At 35.5% G+C, this 22,730-nt stretch overlaps 1 protein-coding gene across 1 annotated transcript in view; it reads right to left on the reverse strand.

Moving 5' to 3' along the window:
- Positions 1-545: 545 nt before the first annotated feature.
- Positions 546-22,730, reverse strand: part of MEI4 (meiotic double-stranded break formation protein 4) — a 65,541-nt gene continuing 43,356 nt past the window's right edge. Inside the window, exon 4 of the mRNA XM_067294594.1 lies at positions 546-797. Within this exon, the coding sequence (XP_067150695.1) occupies positions 546-797 (252 nt within the window). The remainder of the gene's footprint in view (positions 798-22,730) is intronic.

Genomic DNA, 22,730 nt, shown 5'->3' on the forward strand with positions numbered 1-22,730 from the left:
AGTTACCAAGTTTAAAAATATATTTATTTTATTTCTGATTCCATTATCAGAGAGCAATCTTTGCTACATCACTTTTAATGTATGACCCCATTTTTTCCAAGTGTTAAGGCTATTTGATATTATCAATACCACCAACCATCCAGTGTCTCTAAAGCACAGAGATGCTACACAACTCTTAAAAAAGACGTGCATTTATTTAGCTGCCTAGGTTGGAAGCCTCATTATGTCTAGACTTAGAAGTTGATAGCGCTTATTTTAAACATCACCTGAAATAGTTTTCCTTGCTGCCCTTTTTGCCTGTGTAGGCAAACACCACTATATTGTTTTTCATTATGAGGAAAGAGCATTTATTCAAAATGACACCTGAACTATTACATTTTTTTTCTATATTTAAAATCAGAAATAAACTGCATTATCTCAGGAACTGCTCTATGGCATAGTAGTTTAAAGTAAATGTTTTACAATAATGACAATTTTCCTGTCTGGTTTAAACATTTTCCAATACGTTCCCATAACAAATGCACTGTTAAAAAGTAGACTTTTTTTTAATCAATTTGTATTTGAGCTGAGTTCAAAAGAACACTCACTCTCCATAAATATAAAGAAAACAAAGGGAATTCATCTGAAAGGTGAAGAATAATTTGATCAAGGTTCTTCAGAAATTTGTTTTTTTCTTCCCCATCATACTCTGAGCATGAAATGTTACTTTCTTCTGTCTCATTTTGAAGAAGTTTTTCCAGGATCATGAACAGAGAAAATATATTCTCATACTGGGTAATGTCATACATGGCCTGGATCTGGGAATAAAGAAAAAGCAATGCATAAGCATAATGTGAAAGTGCTTCTGTAGTCCACCATCTCAGATGACAGTTTAGGGAACAATGTTAAAATTCGTAGTAATATTTATATAATCAGAATGACTATATACTCAGATACAGTTTCTGCTAAAAGACTTTCCCTCCTTGTGACAAAAGCCAAACTGCTAACTCTCCATCATTATTAGTATCAAATGAAGAGTCAACATAACCTCCTGTTCCAGAGTCAACTAAGGTTTTGCCTACTTAATCATCCACAGGCTGTGGCATACAATAATTATCTATGATCAACAAAAAAAGTTTTGTTTGTTTTAAGTGTATAATTGAAATTGGTGGATTTTCATTTTCTGAGATTTTGTGGCTAGAAAAGGAAACCTCTGAAAGGACAGAAATAGCTAATAAAAAACAGTCTCCCTGGATTTCAGTCACACCAAAACTTATTCTTTTCCATGAGTGTCTTCTAAAAGCCTTGCTTCTTTAGCTTACTGCTAAAACTACACCAAGAAAACAAAATTCAGTTTTGTTTCTCTGGCTCTTTCAGACAAGTCTTTTTGACAGTTCTTAACTTTACACCATAACTTGCATGATGTAAGGATTCTTTGCTTCTGTCATTTGTTAGAAGACACTATCATGTCATCATTGCATGGCTATCATACAAAAATGCATTTTCTTTTTTTCACTAACAGTAGATTAATGGCCTATTCATTCATATTAGTACCTTCTTAAAAATAGTGAAAAAAGAAACATAGAACCAACAATGATAAACTATGACCCTGCCCAGAAAAATTACCACATAGAAACAAAACTGAAGTTCTATGCTTTGAGTTCCTGTAATTTGAATATTAGAAGTATAACTTTACAAGAAAAAACCTGTGTTGGCTTTAAGGGTTGGCCCTGCAAATTTGCTCAGATCTTCCTTTCACATGAGTAATCAACAGAAAATGTTTTAGAAAGGCAAATTATATCACTTCACTTATCCCTGTAACCTCAGGCTTTTCCAAGCAGTTAAGCAACTGTTACTTTCAGCGTGTCTTGAAAACTGCAACTGATGGCAAATTAATAAACTATTGAATTGATTATGGATAATAGGAACCACCAGCTAACTAATCCTGTTTCCTCTGCAAATTCTACCACACCAAAGAAAAATTATTTTCGCTGTACAGAAGTGACTTTGAATAGAAAGGGTAAGTCTGATGGCAAGGAGGAAGCATTTTCTGAGACAATTCTTTTCAGGGGAAAAATGCACTTTGAAATACTGTTTTATAATACCAGTAAAAATCAGCCTAGAACATTTTATGCCTCAAGGTTCATTAACCTTTCCGACCTATTTATTAATCTGAACAAAATGTGTCTCCGTGTCTTTTGTTAGAGGTTTTTTGTAGCACTAATTGATGCAATAACTACCACCATAAATTTATGCCATAGAATTAGTAGAGAAATGCCTGAACTGTTATCTAATGTTGCATATAAAGTTATAACAAGCCTATTCATGTTGCTCACCAATGTGTATAAGTGAGTAGCTGCACATAAATATGTACATGCACATACAGCTGGTCCATCCAGAAAATTCAGAAGGTACAATTGTAAAGCAAACCTTTTCTTAAACTCTAGGCTATCATGCCAAAATATATTAACTTTAAATATAGCATAAATATGAAGCAAAGAGCTAATGTAAAACTATTTTTCAGAAAAAAATTTAAGCTGATCATCTTCACAGATAAGATGGGTGCCCAATATGGACTCTGGATACTAACCTTTGATTTGCTGATCAAAAAATATTGATCTTTTTTCCAGTAAGTCCAGAATAGTAATTATCAGATCTTCTTCAGAACTTTCTCTAAAACATGCTTGATCCCTTCCAGTTTGATACTTATTCCTCCATTTGCCCAACTAAAATTGATCAGAGATGTCTCACAAACCTTTAGTGCTTATAAAACATTTCAGGTTTCTTTAAAAATTAAGTTTTAAATAAATTTAAGAATTAAGTTTTAAATAAAAACAAGTCAGCTGACTGTATCTCAGTGAGTTTTCCAAGGCCAAAAAGAGCCAAAGTTGAACTCAATTATTTAGCAAAAAAACACTGAACACTGAATGATAGCTACTGACTATAATTAAAAATGGGCATATGAAATGAACTGGGGCTTAACTAATTGAACACACAGAAATACCACCATTTTTATTGATTTTTGGTGGGTTTGGGATATGCTGTTCACATACGCTGAGTTTTATTTTGCTTTTGGCAAACTTACAAAGCATTTGCTGAGTAGCCTTTGACACTGCTTTGGGCAATGTTTATTTAGCCTCTGGCTTTTGAGTAGCTGGACCTTCATAGATTCTTCTTCAGGAAAACTTGTATCTGGCCTTTGGCTTCTGCCTCATGGGTAGGCTAGATACTGTCTTGCATCATCTTTTATCCTTTAGCACCATTTTTATGAGATCAGTCCATGCTGATTGTACCTCACCGGACATTTGAAAATGCATTTCTTAACAGTAAGATGCATTTTGTAATAGCTTCAGTTTTGAATTTAAATTTTAAAATTATTTTCTTTTACTTGTTCTGATTTCTCAATCTGATTAAGTTTTTCAAAGTTAAATCTCATATTTAAAAATGATTAACTGTACAGGACTGAGCTACAGTTAAGATGGAAACATGACTTAAAAAGGTGTAGGGGATCTCCTGGGTAGCTTTGATGATCTGCTGATCATAATTCACGTATTTACATCACCAAGTTCAGAATGTAGGGAATGTCAAAACTTTTGGCTGCAATGAATTCTTCTGTCTTCCCCATATTACAGGGTGACCACCTAGAACAGCACACGTTTACTACATCTGATAGCAAGGAAAAAATTCTCTGATCTGTCTTCTTTACAATACTATCTTAAGAAACAGTCCTAGCATGTTAAAGGACACTGTTTAAAAATTCAAGCAGCACTGACAGTCAGGATGCTTAAAGGCAATCTGCATTCTAGACCCTTGGGCCTTTATTAAGCTTCCTCTGTTTGCAAAGTAACAACCAAACTCTTATCAGATGCCCCCTGTGCAAGTTTCCAAGTCACTCTTGTTTTATTGGACAGACTTGGAGTTTAGGTTTTCAGCAAAATTTTGGGCAAAAAAATAAGAAAGTGGAAGCACAGAAATAATTCAAGTAACCTTCACAGAATGGTAGATGTAATTTCTGAAGGTTAGGTTATTCAACCAGAGACACAAAAAATCCTAAACAATTGTACAAGTTTTACACACATAATATTTTTGTTTTCATGGCTTGCTGGTTCATACCAATTTATATAATTTATTCAAATGCACTCAATAACAGCAGTATAAAACAAAAACAGGAGAATAAATACTAGCTTTAAAGAAATTCTCTACAATTCTTAAGCCATTTACTGGTCAAAACACACATTTCTAGTGATACATTCTATCTGCTTAGGCTGGAAAGGAGTTAAGTGCCCAATGCCTTTAAATGTTACAAGTTTTAGACACCTACTTTTGCTACTCTAAAAATTTGTCTATTATATTTGTTTAACACTTTCCTCATTCTTTACTTTTATCAGTAGTTACTATCTCCTTTCTGATCACAAGCATTTCTCCCTCCTTACTATAATCTATTTAATATTGTTGTACTCAAATTGATTTTTCTAGGGAATTACTTATTAAAATGAATAATTTCAAATGTGCTAAGTCATGCTCTTCTGTTACACCTATTTCTAGGAAAACTCAGACTATTAGTAAAAACAATCTATGCCACTGTTCTAGGAGCAATTTGATTTTTTAGGGATCCAGCCAGGCTCTGAAACAGAAAGTTCCACCTTCCCACTATATTGCTGGCCACCTACTCCCATTCCCTACTTTGTGCCAGAGCTTGTTCATGGGGTTGCATACTGAATCTGGGAAAATAGAAGGTCTGGTTGAAACTTAACATTTATTTTAAGTCAGGTTAGCTTTCAGCTGGATCAATCCCTAAATAAAGTTCACTTCGTGCCAATGTGGCTGTTAATGCTCCCATGGAGGGGAGGACTGGATGCAGAAGCTAGAGACAGCACTGTCTTCTCCCTGGTTAAGGAGATTTTTACATTCAGGAATTCAGCAGTTGAAACTACTACTTTAAGAATGACAGAAAAAGGGCCTTGCAGAGGATTTTATTCTGTGCCAACACGTTGAAGCTGTTACTGGTAGCGCTGCAGGCAAATGACTAGGCAGCTGACTGGGCCCTGCCCTGCCCAGAAGCAAACTGAACACAACATGAGAAACTGCTGGACGTGATAGGTAACAGTGTAAGAAGCTCACAAAAGTTACAGACAGCAACAGGAGAGATGGCTGGATTTTACAGTTGGTTAAAGAGAAGCTATGTAAGAAACAGCCAAACTTCACAGATAGCTGAAGAGGAGTATTGCAAACTTTTTGGGGAGTACAATCTTGCAAGGCCAACAGCAGAACCTAAGTAAACACATAATATAATACAATACAAAATAACACAATATATAAGGGTGAGCTCTAGATAACGTTGTCAGAAACAGCTCTGGGTACAGTGTAGAAAACTGGGAGCAATGGGGAAAAAGTAATTAGGGTCAGGCTGTTTACATGGGAGGAGATGGAGACAGAAAAAAAGAGTACAAGGGGTGCGAAAAGGAAGACTAATAGCAGAACCACATCATCAGTGCTGTTTGGAGGTACCTGCTGGACTGCCCCACACTTGATCACTGCAGCCTAGATCAGGACAATAAACCAATACCACACCAATCCAACACACTTCCACAGGAGGTCAGCAGGACAGAGCGGTCAGAGGAGGAGGGGTGCTTTTCCTGGCCACAGGAGAGCAACTGCACAGACAGACCCAGCATGCTGGTACCACCACTGGCACCTAACGATCACTTCCTAACAGTTACTAATTTCTCAATCTATTTTAACATAATGATTTTAGACACATTTCTGTCCCATAAAGAATGAGAGTATTCTCATAAAGCTATGATTTAAATGGGAGTTAATAGTTAATCAAAGTGGGTATTCCACTTCTGGTGATATCTTCACTTCAATATTTAGCATTTTCTATTCTAAGAAATTACTATCAGAATCAAAGTACGTTACTTTAAAACATTCTCCACTGCTGTAGGTATATTATGTTTCATTACTCACTCACTGCATTTCAATGTGTTCTGTAATTTGCTGTCTTGATTTTCTGCAACTAAAAGGGCTTGCCTAAACCAAGAGGAATGTGTATCTGGGATTGAAATAACGAGGCACTGACAACCTAATGCAGCCATCAGTGTTCACAGAAATGAAAAACAATTTCTGTAGTCACTTTCCCTACATATGGGAGTTCTTCTGAAACTCAGTTTTCAGTAATTTAACAATAGAACTGTCCTAACAACTATACCATAAAACAACTATACCATATAAAAACAAGTCACTAAATGAAAAGGTATTTTACAGCATCATATTTTTAGGAAAAAAGTTTCTAAATCACCACAATGAAAAATGAGAAAGAAATGACGGGTTGGAACTCTACCACTCAGCATTTGGTAAATTATGTATGCTTTTAAGGTAATGCTGACAAACTTAAGTTTTCAAGGAATAAATTCACTGAAAATATTCTTTTCTTCTCATACATCACCATGTGTACAGTCTATTTTTTACACTACTTATCCAACCCAAGTCGGAGGTTAATGGAAATGTGTTTCAAGAATGACTAAACTGTTTCCTTGGGTGGTGATATATTCTCTCTCTCAATTTTATGAACAAAGAAGATTAATTCTCACAGGGAATTCTGATCTTGACACTTTGTTTTTCCTTTGAGAAATCCCTATTCAGTCTATTCATTGCTGTGTTCACGTTATAAAGACAAGACAAATATATTTTTCAGAGTGCTGCACATATGTTTGGATAATTGGCATTTTACATCAAAGTGACGTGGAAAGTCTTTTAACTGGATGTTCCACAAGCATGTAAATAACCACTATTTGGGTGATTAAAATTTACAAAACCAACAATCTATCAGAAAGCACACACTAGAAGAAAAGAGGTTATCTCTAATTGCTGTTTAAAGTTTAGAAAACATGCTGATAAACATCTCTAAAATATTTAAGGCAGGCATGCATGAAAGACTTTACTGGAAATCTTTTTGTTCTGACTTTAACACCATTGTCTTCAGTTAAAAGGTAACTATCTTACAAATTGCCGTGCCTCAGGATTCAGTCTTTTGCTAATTAGCATTTCTCTCTAATGTCTTTTTGTATTGTTCTTTTTAAATTCATATTTCCCTAACATCCTTCCCAGTAATCATAATCTTCATTAACCACAAGAATATTCACCTGCCATGAAAGTTCAAACTGATGTACATCCTCTTTCAGTACTTAAAACAAAATTTACACCACCTACAATTCCTTATTTACATTTTTACATATATAAAATCCGCTTTCAGAGCATTTTGATCTTTGATTCAATGGGATCCGAAAGTCCAGTTTTGTCATCTTTATTCATTCTATTGTTTTCTCCTCAACTCCAAAAGGTTCAACAGTTTTACTTACAGATCAAAATAAAACTTGTCTGCAGAAAGGGTCAAGGAATTATTAACATTTGAAAAAGTTAAATTCCAGAGGGGGGAAATGTCAGCTAAACTCTCAGAATAAACGCATCTGTAGCTACAGTGTGTGCTATGATTACAATTTTAAGCAATACGTTGTCAACATTTTACAAGTCCCAGCCAGCCTCACTCTAGAGAGGTTTCAGAAACAACAGTAAGACTCCTCCAAAAATGATGTCTGTCCAGAAACTGTAATTTGGCATACCCTAGAAAAAATTTTTGATAGCAACGGGAGCAAGCACTTTACATTCTATCACCCAAGGGAAAGATGCTTATCCCAGAGACATCTATGTATTGTGTCTCTTCCACGTATCATTTAGCAAGGTCATCTGTTACTAGTAACTAATATGATATATTGAATTGCAAGAAATTCCCATGCCTCCTTAAGCAATATTATTCTTATCCAGTAATATGATTTCCATTACATATTGTAAGAAATTAAATATACTAGCAGTAAAGCACTCAGGCATCCATTTCAGAACAGGAATCATAACTGCAGTTGCCTTGTAAGCAACATAACCAAGACATAGCCTTAAAATACAAATTCTAATCCCCATTATTCTGTTAAAGAAAGCTAAAATATGAGCCATGAAGAAATCTTATTTAGAGAGAACAACAACAACAACAACAACAATAACAACAACAACAAAGAATGTATGAACCTTGTTCTTGGGGTAATAAGAATTTATAAACCAATTTCCCTCCAATCTGCAAGGCATAAACCTGAACTGTCATATATGTTATTTCTGTAATATATTCTAGGAAAAAATCAGTGCAATCCTTCACAAGCTGAAGCATGAAATACTTTTTTTTTCCAGAAAGGAATATGAAATAGAGTTTGTGAAAGTATCTATCACAATATGGGTCCTTCCAACCCAAATGGACTATTTAAGCATAATTATCATCAAAACAAAAACACAGTGGACCAGACAGTCCCATCCAAAGATGCTAAAAGGGAAAAAAGGAGAAAGAAAACTACAAAAATCATTTAATGAAATTACTCAGGGATGAGGAGGTGTTTGCCTTATTATTATTATTATTATTAAACATTATATAAATACAGTAGGGTAAAAAGACAGTTTTTTAGAGCACAGCAGTTTAGAACTTGTGTGTGTCACTGCAGCACTAGTGCTGGAAAGTAATAATACACAACTAAAAGACTAGCTCTCTAATATTCGGCATGCAAGAGTACCTCTAAAAATGGCTACATTTGGAAATAGCCTTTTGAAACCAACAGTTTTCTCCAATTTTGTATGAAAATTGCAGCAAACTGACAGAATCTGAAAAAAAATTACAAATTTGAAAGGGATTAAACTACAAATTGATTGTCAGAAGCCAAATAGTTTTTCTTTCAATTTTTGACCTAGAAAAAAATGTAAAAATTATCCAGACAGGATTGTGTAGAAAAAATTGAACATTATTATTACCAATGAAATACATTAGGTCATGCCATGCCAAGCCCAAGAGCTTTCTATAACTAAATTCAGAATAGTTAGACTCCCATTCAGCCTAGTTTGGGGAAAGTTCTCTGCTATGCAAGTCAGTTTGCACATGGCCAAATGTGCAAACTGGTTTATTCTGAAAAATTTAGGTGTGTCAGTTGGCAATAGCACAACTAGCCTTAACTAAAGGAAATGATTCCAAAGAGTGCAAAGTCAAGTCAAAATTTGGATGCATCATTTTCAGCAACCACACTGTCATTTACAGCATGACTCATTCCTTGTGCTAGCAGGATGCCACTGAGAATGATGTATCTGGGAATGGCAGGATTTGAAACGACCTAGAAGAAAGTTAAAGAAATGTTAGACAGACTTACCTACAGCAGGAGTAATATGTGAGTTTTCCATCTTTGGCACCATTTTTGTAGGGAGTGTCCTCAGTGAGAATCTGCAGCTCAATAACATTAACTAGAACTGACAAGTAATGGAGAACTACAGACCCATCCGTCCTTGACAGGTGTTAGGGAATCCATTTGAAGGATAATATACTATTGTTGAGTTGGGTACTTAAGAGCTGAGTACCTTAGAAAAAGCGTGGCCAATTCTATCAAATAGCTGGGGTAAACCAGAGTCCTAAGAACAATAAAGTCAAAAAAGACCAGAAGAATACTGTACTTCATTCAGTTTCCCAAAAAGAGGACTACTGCATCCAAATTGCAGGTATCAGAGAAGCTTAAAGCATATAAATATGATTTTGAAATGGAAGCACCAGTTACAGAAATCATTAGAAACAATTGCCCAGTCAGAAAAAGTATGTTCAAACTCAGAAAAGACTGAACAAAGCCCAGTGAAATAGTATCTGCATTGAGAAACCTAAAAGATAGTGTTTTAGGCAGAAGACTGACATGCCTGGTGGAGCTACTAAAGAATGCTAACCTAAATGTATCTGTAGGTGTTTATGGGACCCTGATGAAAATTATTAAACTGAAGTTTCCAGAAATGGATTGTCATTCCTGTGAACACTGTATGATAGCTGCATAAAAGAAGTTTCATGGTATCAATCAACCAAAGAATAATATAAACAATTTCAGTAATAAAAGTGTGTCATTCTGTGACACAAATGGAAGTCAGGAATGTACTTATAGTTGGTGGAACTAAATTTTGCAGAAAATGAGTTCAAATCCACGTTTCAGCTAAGCTAATGATGTCCTCTAATGGCCCTGAACCAGCCATAGTATTAGGTGAACTATATCAGAAAACCTCTCCTCATGATCCTCCTTAGCAGTCAGAACCTGCCCCGCCATGCCTTTCTCTGCTGGACCCCAATTTCTATCTTTTCAGCTCTTCTCCATCTTCTCCCTCCTGTCTCTGAAAAAATCAGCAGGCCAGAAAAAGTGTTCCATAGGCATGATCACATCTCTGGGCTAAGAGCTGAACCGTACTAATCTGAAACACACAGTAGGTTACATTTCAATGATCACCACAAACTCTTTTGCTCTTTAACATCTCTGAATCCTGAATCTGAACAAAACACACTTTTTTTTAAATTTGATCTTCCCACTAGAATACTGTCTTGGGGTGGCGGTAGGGGATAAAAAAATCAAAACGTGGAAAATAATCAAATCTGCAGATTGAAGAAAAAGACATAAAGCTCCTTACATTCACTTCATAACTACAGAAGGAACTGCAATAGCAGAATAATTAGTAATTTTTAAGAACTTTAAAAAGTACATGCTGCTTTTGTGAAAAGCAGAGTTTAAAAATGCAATTAGAATTAACCTAAATAATTTCAGAACTTAAGACAGTTTCAAGAAGGTTACAGAAAAATAGTCCCTAATCCTCACTGCCATTAAGACAGCACATGACCTTTTGTGTAAAATAAAAATTAGCATAATACTAGAAGAATTAAGGCAACCAATACTCAGAAGAGACTCTCAAAAATGATTCTGTTCTTTCTGCAGGTACCACAGTACTAGTCACTTATTAAATCAACTAAAAGGAATGTTAATGTCAGGTTTACTGTACAATCAGAATGTAGTGTTAGGTACAGCACCTGTCATTATGATGAATTTGTCTTGAAAAATTAGAAAAACTCCAACATTTCAGAGGATGACTAACCTTCCAGAATGATAGCTGAGCTTCAGTTTGAGACAGATGTTTTATTTTTTGTTCAGGACCACTTTAATTAAAAAACATCTTTGCATCTTTCTAACCATGGACCAGATATGATAATGTTGAAATACCTACTACTTCATTTTACACACACAGCTATTTGCAATCAACTAATTCCATTTAATAATTATCAGTAGGTAACACATACAAGACTGTAGCAATGCTTCTTTAAGTCCTTTAGTAACACAATGGCATTCCTCTTTTCTTAGATATTGTATTTCACTAGTTAAACAGATATAATGCTGTACATTTAATGCAATTTAACATAATTGCTTGATTTATTAAGCAGGATTAAAACCACTGCAAATAATACAAAATATTAAAAGATCATATTAACAATTCATATTAAAGACACAGGGCACCTACGTCTTCAAAATGATTTCAGATGACAGCAGGAAACACATTAACAGAAATATGACAGGAAATCATTAACATCAGGAAAAAAAAACTATCAAAATTCAGGTGTACAGATCATCTTTGTTATACTGCAATTGACACCTAGTAAATTCCTAATCTTTAGAAGGTATAACCTACATGGAATAGTAATCATAACATCTACTATAGAGTGAGCAACATCAGCCACAGGATAAAAAAATCCTCTTTTTTAATGCTCCAACTTATTTCATTAGAAGAAAGTCACTATCCTGAATCTGAGTGATTTTTTGGGGCGGGGGGTTAGTTCTACTGGTATCAGCATTATTACAGAGAATACGTATGCTATAGCAGGGGGAAAACTTCCAGAACAATACAGCAATTTGCAGACTGCGAACAAACAAACAAGCAACTCTACTGCTACTACATTTTAATGGTTTTAAGGTAGCCATACAATACATCCATTCCACTTTCCCTGCTGACAGCAAATCAGTCAATAAGAAACTCATGCTGTGACTATTTCTGCTACGGGACTTAACTTATTTAAAGCTAATTCAGGTTCTCCTACATTCTATTGGCACACAGCCATTGCTTTAGGAAAGTTTTTAATCTTTCCAGTTTGCAAATGCTTAAAAATTTGTCATTTGATTTTGTCACAGGTCCATCTCTCTTTCTTAGTAATGTGTATTTTAGATTCTTTACTGGAGATGGAAGAGATGAGATAATCATCATGTGGAACTATGGTTCATTTAATGCTCATTTCAGTCCTTAATCCCCTGGCTGATAAGAATTGAAACACTTTGAATTCCTTAATCCTAAAGGGTTAACTAGACTTTTCCCACCTACTGTTTCTCAGTGAGATCTCAGTCTAGTGTTCAGAACAGTACAAGGTCTGTCTTGGGACATTAGCGATCTCTATGTTGCTTTACCTTCCCATGAAGATGGCTTTCTTGATAGCTCTAATCTCTTTTCAGAATAAAATATGCCTCAAGCACCATTCCAAACCACCGCCACCCCTTGCCCCCAAGTGACATAGCAATTTCCCAACAAGCAGGAAATCATCTTACCTATATATTTCCCTCCTCCCTCCCCACAACCTCAACTGGCTGATATTACCTCAGGGTTATCAAATTGAATGCTCACTTACAGATGAAGGCACTTAGTCTCTAGGTTCTAGACTGATCTTAATTCTATTCCTTCTTTAAAAAAGTAAGAACTTATGAGCTGCAGAGCCTTCTCCTTTTCTTTTGCAGGAAACTGGTCTCTCTTTTCTGCGACCACAAAAAAATTTAACCTGTTGTGAAAGACTATCATGAGCAGCATCCTTGAAAAGGGGGAAGTTTAAGGGGGGTTCAGGACAACAGTAAGGAAAACTAAATGGAACAGCTTCTGACTGCGGTAATACAATTTTGTGCACACAGACACAAAGCAAATGCACCTCCTAAAGAAGAAGGAATTATAGACAAAACTCAAAAAAAAGTAAATTAGAAGAGGAGTGTAACAGGCCTCTTGGGCATATCTGCAATGTGAGGGAGCTATCTCATGGAACTTTTCTCAAAATAGATCTTCATGTGCAAGATGCTGTTACCAGTATTCCAGTGGATCAAACTGTGGCTGTACATGTGGAACAGCCAAGAAGTGTGGCCTCTCAAATATGATCCATGGATCAGGATAACTGTGTTTGTCATTGTTAAGCCAAGGGATCTTATTATGGTTCTAGAATCCTTAATGAAAGGATCTCACCCACTCTGCCATTAGAAAGAATTAAGTTATGAAAAATTAGATCACCGTGGAGGAATGCATTTCTCTAGGTAAGCAAAACTAAAACTAAGAGATATTTCTCATAGGAAACGTAAAGCTTCTTGTTTGCGACATTATCGGTGCATCCACTGCTGCCTGTAACAACCTTGTGATGAATGAATAAGCCTTGGAAATAATTTTTTTCTCAAAGTCACTATGAAAAAGAAATTGGTGAGGGGGCCCAATAATGAAGAACTTCAAATTTGTCCTGGAATAGGGAGCCTGGTAATTAGACAGAAAAAGCTTATGGCATGCATAACTTCTCAATTCTGCTGTAATGCTTCTGGTCTTATCTCTAGAACTTGACCATTTTACATTCTAATTCATCACCTTCTTCCCGTGTGGTCACAGAAGTAACAATAAAATCCCCCCCCACCCACACCAAATCCAAATGTAAAGTCAGTCTATCTTGGTATCTTTTAATCTATGTATTTACTAGATAGCTTGAAACTGCAGACTTTCATAATGACACTGCCAACTCTAAGATGGTCTTATTAATAGAGATATCCTTGTTGACATTTGATGACAAAGGATGTATTCTCCAAAAGGCATCTTACCATCAAAACAACTAGACTGAATGAGTAGCTGAAAGACTCAGTGATTAATCTCAGAAAAAAAAAAAAAATACTCCTCCCAGAAGCATACAGAGTACAGGAGTTCAGCTGTGAAATACTCCCTCTTATGACTTTCACGAAGAAGAAAGCTAACCTCCTAGAAGAACCTGTAGGAATATGAAGATCTTGCAGCATTTCCACTGAAAAACTCAGTGCTGTCCTGAATATACTAATATGTATTAGACCACACACTGTCTTGGCAAGAAGGTGATGTGAGTGGACAATCTGGAATCCCAAATCCTCATTTTTTTTACTGTATTGAGTCTCTGCAGAGTGTTTAAAGTACATAGCTTCTCCTGTGCACATACTCATTCAACAACTGAAAAGAGGAAGAGAGAGTGGTTCAGAGAGTGAGCGCAGTAGAATCACTGTGCTCCTGTGAAAGCAGAACTCAAAAGCAAGCTGGTTGTGGCACTAAGGAGCATCATGGTCTGAGGAAAAAAGAAGCTTCTCAGTACACAAATCCCCAAGCCATCTGGTCTATAACAAGGTGGGCTAAAAGAATCCAAGAAGCTTCAAGGGTAATTCTCCCAATATACCATGATCTTTCAAAAGCAAGAAGGGAAGTGATGCCAGACACGATATACGCAACTTCTGCTGTCTGTCTGCAACAGACTTTCTTCTGGTTAAAGTCAATGGCTTTTGCAGCTTTTCTTTGGCTTTGAGTTAACTGACAAAGTCAGTAACAGCAGCAGCTATTGTCCATGGTTTTGTGAATTTCTTAATGAAGGAAAAGGGTAGTAGTACCTGCAAAGGCAGGTTTCTGCTTTTTTCTCTCAGCAGTTGCAAATCATTATTCTTTGGGATGATGAACACCTCATTTCATAGCTCTCTCTGAACTCTAAGTTCATACTGCCTGCCTTAAGACACAGCCTTACTGTCAAACAAAACTGAACAGTAGCAACAACAGAAGGAATATTGTATTATCAGCAGGACAAACAGTGTCCTACAATCCATCCATTCTAATAGTATGGAGAGTCAGAAGGTCAACAGAACATTCTTCCTAAATCAGTGCTGTTTGTCACCAGATAGTCATCTGTACTGGCTAGAAAAAAAAATTAAGAGATCAGGTGGGTAGTACTCAAAATATTTTTATGGAAGTAATCCATATCCTTTGTACCTAGAAGCAACCACCATCTGAAGGTGGGAGATTACTGTGACAAGGAACCTTGTTTCACTCATATCTTGTTTTCCCATCCTTGCCATCTGTCCAAGTGCCCCATTTACCTTTTGAGAAACTTAAAACAGCTTTGGAAACATTCAGAAACACTGAGTGAGGGTTCTTCCAGGAGCAACTGCAACTTTTGAATTCTTCAGCACATTTAGGACTTCTTGTATAAATTGCAGCAGGTTCTGATGACATTTTGGGAGAACAAGATAAAAGTTAGAATCACTCTACCTCCTGAACCTACTTTTTTTATTCACCCTTTTGGGATCCATTAGATGTGGATTCTCAGAGAACCATGAAGTATTGGCTGAAAATTACTGTCTTAGAGAGAAATACCTGAAGTGGTATCAATAGTCCAAAGATAAAGGGTAAAGCAGAGAAGGTACAATGACTACAGAGAATTAGCTCATATGACAAGAATTTTCATGGAATATCCACGTAGAGTGATTAGCTAGAAAGTTCCAGGCACAGGTTAATGCAATGACACCACTGACAATTAGAGACCACCTGCTTCACTCTGCATTTATTACCTTACAGAATAATGTGCTAGCAGTTTCATGCAAGAGGATCTGAAGATCAGAAATGAGAATAAACTAGGTATTATCTTTGAATAAAAGTATCCTTTTCTCAGATGCAAGTTTCTTACCTGCAGTTTTCAATGCCATCTAGTTCTTCCATAATGATAAAGCATAAAAAAAGACTCAATTTATCTTCTTTATATCATACCTCCTTTTGTATACTTCTATCATAACCCCTCATTTGTTTCCTCTTTAAATCACAAATCCTTCTTTCTCAGAATAGATGACTTTAAATGTCTCTAAATTTGCTGCTCTTATCCGAACCCTTTCTATTCTGTTACTTATGTTCTGAGAAGACGTTATCACCCAACCAAATTTACTGCAACTCATCATCCTTACCTTTATCAGTTTATCTGATAATGCTAATAATATTCTAGAACAGTTGCTCTGCATGGAAATTAAATAGCTAAGAGCATACTTTCTGTGCTTGGTAAATGGCATGGAATTAAATTTAAAGAACTAATTCTTAAGTGCAAAACAAAATAATCATACATCACAGTATGAATAACAATTACAATAACTAAAACCCTCAAAATTTAAATCTATATAGCTAGCATCAACTTGCTACAATAACTGATGAAAGAATAATGACAAAATACTTGCAATGGTTTTTAATTTACTGCTCTTGCACTGCAGTATGATTTATTTTGGATTTTAAAACTGTACTTAATTGCATATTAAGAGATGGCAATATGTGCAATAAGGTTTTATTAATACAACTGTATGTCATATTTCCTATTGAAAACAATCTACACTGGCTCACCTACAAAATGAGCTCATAACAAAGGCCCACTTCATGCAAAGTAGCACATTAATATTCCACACAGACTGTAATTGTAGTTATACTGTTTCTATAATATTCATGTTTGTAAGCAGTTTTGAATACAAGTCAATTACTTTTTTTTTTTTCTTGGAATGTTCTTCTTGCATTTATATTAAATGCCTTTCAGAAGACAGCCACTGCCTGGAGGGAATAATTTTGCAGGAACATAGGTCTTTTTTTTAAAAAAAAAAAAGTCACATTTTGACTTTGTGCAAGTCTGACAGCATTTCTTTTGTCTTTGTTTTTAAAACACTTAAATAATTCAAGTAGAGTGTTTATTCTAGTAGCTGCAGTATTTACTAAAGAGACAGACAACTGAGTTCTGAATTGCTTTACAAAGCTACAGCACTATAGTAACACCATTAGAACATATTGACACAGATGCTTAAAGATTAATGCAGATGTGATAATCTATTTAAGACCCAGAATTCCTTCTTAAATGGGGTGCTTAAGCAAATAAAAGGAAAAAGAGGACCAAATGTAACACAAACATGAATGAACTATATGAGGATTGGCCTAACACAATAGTTAAGGCTATTTTTGATGTGGAACTGAGTTAGTAAGCCTGAAAAAATGCGATCGTGTGTCAGACAAGAGTCTTCCTCTTCTGATAACCGTTTTATTTTGTCCAAGCATTGTGGAAAGTGACACAGGAAATAAGTATTTCATATGAATTTCATTCCATGTCTAGTCCATGACTGTGCTTTGTGAGTTAATCAAGTGTGAATGTTATTATATAAGCAGTATTGCAAGTGGCATGGTGGAGAATTTGGTGAACAAAGAACAGTGCAATCTAACTATTTGTCTACATCAGAGATTTGCCTGTACAAATCCATTATTTCCTAAGAAAGTAATTCCCTCTAAGAAAAGGGGACATCAGAAGTGCCATTACCCACTGACACCATTTAAAAAGATGCATGCAACCCTTTTCTATTTCCAACTTGAAAAGAAAGAAATCAGGTCCTTCAACTGAGGAAACTATTTTGGGTCTGGAAATTGCAATCTCCAGAGCTTGAGTTCCACAGAAAAGTAAAATTTCAGAAGCATCCATCTCTTCAACTTTCCCTAATTCTTAGGATAGCTGTTTCCCACTCACTGTACATACTGCTGTCAAGTCTATGCTGAAATATTCACCTCTCTCCCAGCATTGTATCAGAAGCTTGGGAGCTTCAGGGAACGAGGCACATACCACTGAGGCACTGTGATATTTCTTCATTTATGTCCCTCTGTGATATAACGCTTCATCTTACAGTAAAAAAGAATTTCTGTTGTTTTGTATTTTTTTTAACATCAAGAAACATACAAGGTACAAAATACAAATACTTAATAAAAATAAGATGAGTAGCAGTTTTGCTTTTAAACATAGTCAACCAAAACTGAAAAAGTTCTGAAACTAGGAAAATCACCAGCCTTCAAGCAAACTATGCAGTGAAATGACAGGGACCAATTACTGAAGAAGCAAAGTAGGAGGAGCTGCATAAAGCTGTAAGAAAGGCAACAAAAAATGGCTGATAGCAAAAAGCCAAATGGACAGTGACTGACTAGCCCACTTTGAGATGTATACCCTAAATGCAAAATCACATTTACTGCTCAGTCTTAGATGTTAGCTACAGGAAGGCACACAAATTAAGAAACAGAAACAACAATAAGCTGTAATAAAAAAACAGTTATTTTGGAATTTACAACTAGACAGTCCTTCTTTATATATTATATATTATATGTAAGTAGCATTTCCTTAAATCTGCGACAGACAATATTATTTCTATTTTGCTTGTGTATATTGGATTGCAAATTCTACATAGTCTATAATACCAAAACAAAGTCCTCCTTCGCTGCTACTTTGCTTACTTACAAATCCATTCTCAAAGGGTTTTTTTGCTCTTGTTGTTTTTGCATCTTATGAGAGAGTTACTTTACCCTAATTCCAAATTCTTATTCATTCAGTGGCATTTCTATAGAGCAACTGTCCTTGAAAGGAAGAGAAGAGCATAGGAAAACAAACTAAATAAACAAGTTCATATTTTGCAGAACAAATATTTTGATTTAAAGTTTTTACAGCAAAGAAATGCAGAGAAAAGCAGAGTAGTAATTCCATTTCTATTTAAAAATTATTCCAAGTTCATGGTGATTGTATATCTGAAAGAATATTAAATAATGTAATACGATGCTTTTATATAGACTCCAATTGTAAATCTAGATGGGACCACAAAGACCACATTCCTTGATATTAAGTTTTTCTGGGAAAAATCATGGAATTTTCCCTAGAAGTTGAATTAAATCACCTTTCAGAAAGATGTGTATCTTACAGATGCTAAACTATGGAAGTCCACTATTTTTTCTTGCAAGTTGTCAATATGCCTGCTTAATTCTTCAATGTCGACATTACGGAGTGAGAAGCATGTTGGTATAAAAAATAATCCAGTTAAAAGGTGATGTAAAAGCACTGATAAAATATAAAATAATCTATATGTAGAGAATAGAATAGGAGGCAATTAATGGCACTGCAGGTAAGGTATAAATTTATAATGTATGTAACTGATAAGAATCACAGAATCGCTGAGGTTGGAAGGGACCTCTGGAGATCGTCTAGTCCAACCCCCCTGCTCAAGCAGGGTCACCTAGAGCACATTGCACAGGATTGCATCCAGGCGGCTTTTGAATATCTCCAGAGAAGGAGACTCCACAACCTCTCTGGGCAACCTGTTCCAGTGCTCTGTCACCCTCACCGTGAAAAAGTTTTTCCTCATGTTCAGATGGAATTGTCTGTGTTTCAGTTTGTGCCCATTGCCTTGTGTCCTGTCACTGGGCACCACTGAAAAGAGTCTGGCTCCATCCTCTCGACACCCTCCCTTCAGATACTTGTACACGTTGATAAGATCTCCTCTCAGCCTTCTCTTCTCCAAGCTAAACAGGCCAAGCTCTCTCAGTCATATATAAGCATAAGTACCACTGTATCTGAGCACAACTCTATGATTAATCAAAGGTCTCAATCAATGGTTTAGTCCAGTCTTCAGCTACATTTTTCTCCCTACTCCTGAGACCTTTCTTAAAATTACTTTCTTCAGCTCTGTGGATAAGAAATATTACATACAGACATTACAGTGAATATTTAATATACGCTGGGCTATCAAAAGCAATCTGCTTGACAAATACAGTATTCACAGGACTCCAAACATGGAAATCCCAAGAGGCTTCCTCTGACGCAAACAAGTCACTTCTGTGCAAAAATCACCTGTTTAAAATCCTTGCCAGGACATATCTAATCTACATCCTGAATTGCATTACTGCTTGAGGAAAAGAGTTTTAACCTCCTATACTTTGAAATCCTGATTTTGGGGCATGTTTGTAAGCTCTCTAAAATAAGAGTCAAACTTTTGTAAATTTTAGCCAAAACCTTCTTCCTGACCTACCAGCATGTTTTCAAATATTATTAAAATCATTAATTATAAAATCATCATTACACCAAACCCCCCAAAACTAGCACTCACAAATTTAATTAGAACAGTACTTCAATTTCTCCCAAAACTCAGCAGCAGTTACGAATCTGCAATGGAGTTTTCTCCTTCCCTCCCTTGTAGCTGATTCAAACTTTGACCATAATTATCTATGTTAATATAATATATAACTAAGAGTGCAGAGTTCAGATTCAGGGCTGAAAGGGTCCTCAAGTGATCAATTTCTAGACCCTGTCCCCACTTTGAGACAGGTTCAAATATACATAAGTCACCCCCAAAAAACATTCATCATGTATGTACTTGAAAACATACAGTAAAAGGGAAGAGAGTCTCCAGCTTTGCTTGTTCCTGAGCACTCTAGCTAACCATCCTAAAAAGAATCCAACAGCTTATTCCAACAAGTTGGATAGTCTCTTTCAAGTGTTTAATCATTTTAACAAGCAAAAAGCTTCTCATAACACCTAACCTTAAACAGCAAAATGCATCTCCTTTTATTCACTCTAGGAGTCATAAAAGACTATTCCTTGTACAGCAACTTTTCACACTCTAAAAGACTATTACTACTGCTCTTCCCCCTCAGTCATCTCTTTTCTAGATTACATGATTCCAGCTTCTTCAACATTTTATGGAAGTTTGTATTTTGTCAACAATATTTTAATATACATTACACATGCACACAAAGAATCCAGTGCAAATTTCCTATTAATCATAAAAATGCTCTATTCTATGTTTCAGTGTACTTTTAAATGTATCATCCAGTTAAAAAATATTAAATGAAAACAAGTTACCAAGAATCATTATTTTTAGTAAACAGAATACATTCTTGACATTTAGATCAACTGGTTCTTTACATCACAACTTGCCTAATTATATAGTAACATGAACTTTAATGAATGCTGGGCAACATTCCATGCTCCTCATCATAAAACACCTTTTGCAGTTTAGCCTATTCAGTAATACTATTTCTATGGAAAACAGATAAATTTTGAGCAAAATATTAGTAAGTCTTCCACAATTTAAAGAATAAGTTACACTTTAAAGCTGTCTAGAAATGCCATATGGCAAATAACACAATAGTATTATACAAAAAAAGAATTCTATAAGCAGTTTAACCCCTGCATGCCTCTTCTAAAACCATTAAAGGGCTAAAATCTTTTTCATTAGTCTTAAAAAAGGCACAAGGAATGTCTCAGAAGCTTTATACTTTCTCCACTTTTTCTATAGTGGTATATTCATTCAGGAAAACAGACAGGCATAGCTTACAGGGAGGTGTCTGACATACAATAATTAATTAATTATAAGAATGTGTGACCATGGAAAGTTGCATCTTGAAAGGCTCTAGAATCACAAACTGGAATCGGATCCTGTATCTTACAGACAATAGTATTGTAAACTGCTCGTTCATTAAACTCAGACACTAATCAAAGCAAACCTTCCTTTTAAGTACTTAGCTCCGAGTGATTCTTGAGCAACCTGCCTGTAGACATGAACTAGCAAGATATATTCCAAAGGCCGGTCAAAGAATTCGTTACTCATTTAGCAGAATCATGAAACACCGAGGAAATTAAGGTCTGTGATTCAGAATATGGTCTTTAATATTGCATTCTCCCATTTACTTTATATAGTTTCTTAATGTACTACTAACTACCTGCTTTTAATTAGGAATGGCAATTTTAAATCAATACAATGACATTGTAAGCCTAATTTGACTCTCCCATGCCTACATTTTTTATTACATGATCTCTTACTTTTTTCTTTCTTTTTTTTTTTTTTCCTTTTTTTGCAAAAGTACCTGCTTCTGTTAGGACAGAGGCTGGATGATGCTAATTAGATGAGATACTATCTAATGCTTATTTTATCCTTATTATATGCATGGATGTAAAATGCAAAACATTCAGTCTCTGCTCTGAATACAGAATTATTAATCTCCCTAAAAAAAAAAAAAAAAAAGACAATCATTGCTACAATTCCACATATACCACAAGCATTATTTTAACTTTGCCATTCTTTGAGAGAGAGATAATGTTACTGTCCTTTTACAAATGAGCATTTGAAATACTCAGTGTCCGCTAATGCCAGTCTTAGCTGACTAGGACATGATTTTACAATGTCTGGTATTATACAGAATCGCATGACTTCAAAACACAGCTCCTATTGACTTCTATGAAAGCTATAAAAACTTAGGCTTTGCACTTAAAACTTGTACACATATACTCACACAAACAAAAATAAAAAACAGAAAAAGTGGCCTGAGGCAGACATCTGTAGAAGAAAATTTCAACCTGAATGGCTAACATTTGCCAAAAATTATAAACAAATGAAAACAGGTCCTTGTAACAGAGAACACTGTGACATTTACCTGGTCTACAATGCGGGTGAAGTTTACTGTCTGAAAGTCACTTCTTTTTTCTTCTTAGTAAGTGAAAGAAGTATCCCTTTTACATGCTATACCTGAAAACTTGTTTTAAGCAGATGATACAATAACGACTTTCAACCATAAAGCATTTATCTGACAGAAGTGCAACTCACTATTCAGACTTCACTATCTGTTTTGAAATACTGAATGGAAACATAGGCCTTTGAGAAATAACATAGTGAATAATTAGTTTTATTTCTCCTTTTTAATGAGAAAGAGTTTTCAACCTTTAACAGCTCCTTGCTCTCTTCTTCTGCCCCAGACCTCTGGTGCTACCTCCTCCTGGCATATCTCCTCTGGAGCTCAAAAAGTCTGTGAAAGACAGACGAGGACTGAAATGTATCCAGGACTGAGAGAGGTAACAGAGAAGCAATCATGATGGGGTTTAGGTGACTGGAAGGAAGCTAGATTCTGTGAGTGCTGTAATAACACCAGAGAGAAGGATCTGGCTTCTGCCACTGAGATGTCCATGCATGTTATTCCTCCTCTTTTTTTGCCTT

This window comes from Apteryx mantelli, chromosome 3, assembly GCF_036417845.1.
Source record: "Apteryx mantelli isolate bAptMan1 chromosome 3, bAptMan1.hap1, whole genome shotgun sequence".
NCBI classification, from domain to species: domain Eukaryota; kingdom Metazoa; phylum Chordata; class Aves; order Apterygiformes; family Apterygidae; genus Apteryx; species Apteryx mantelli.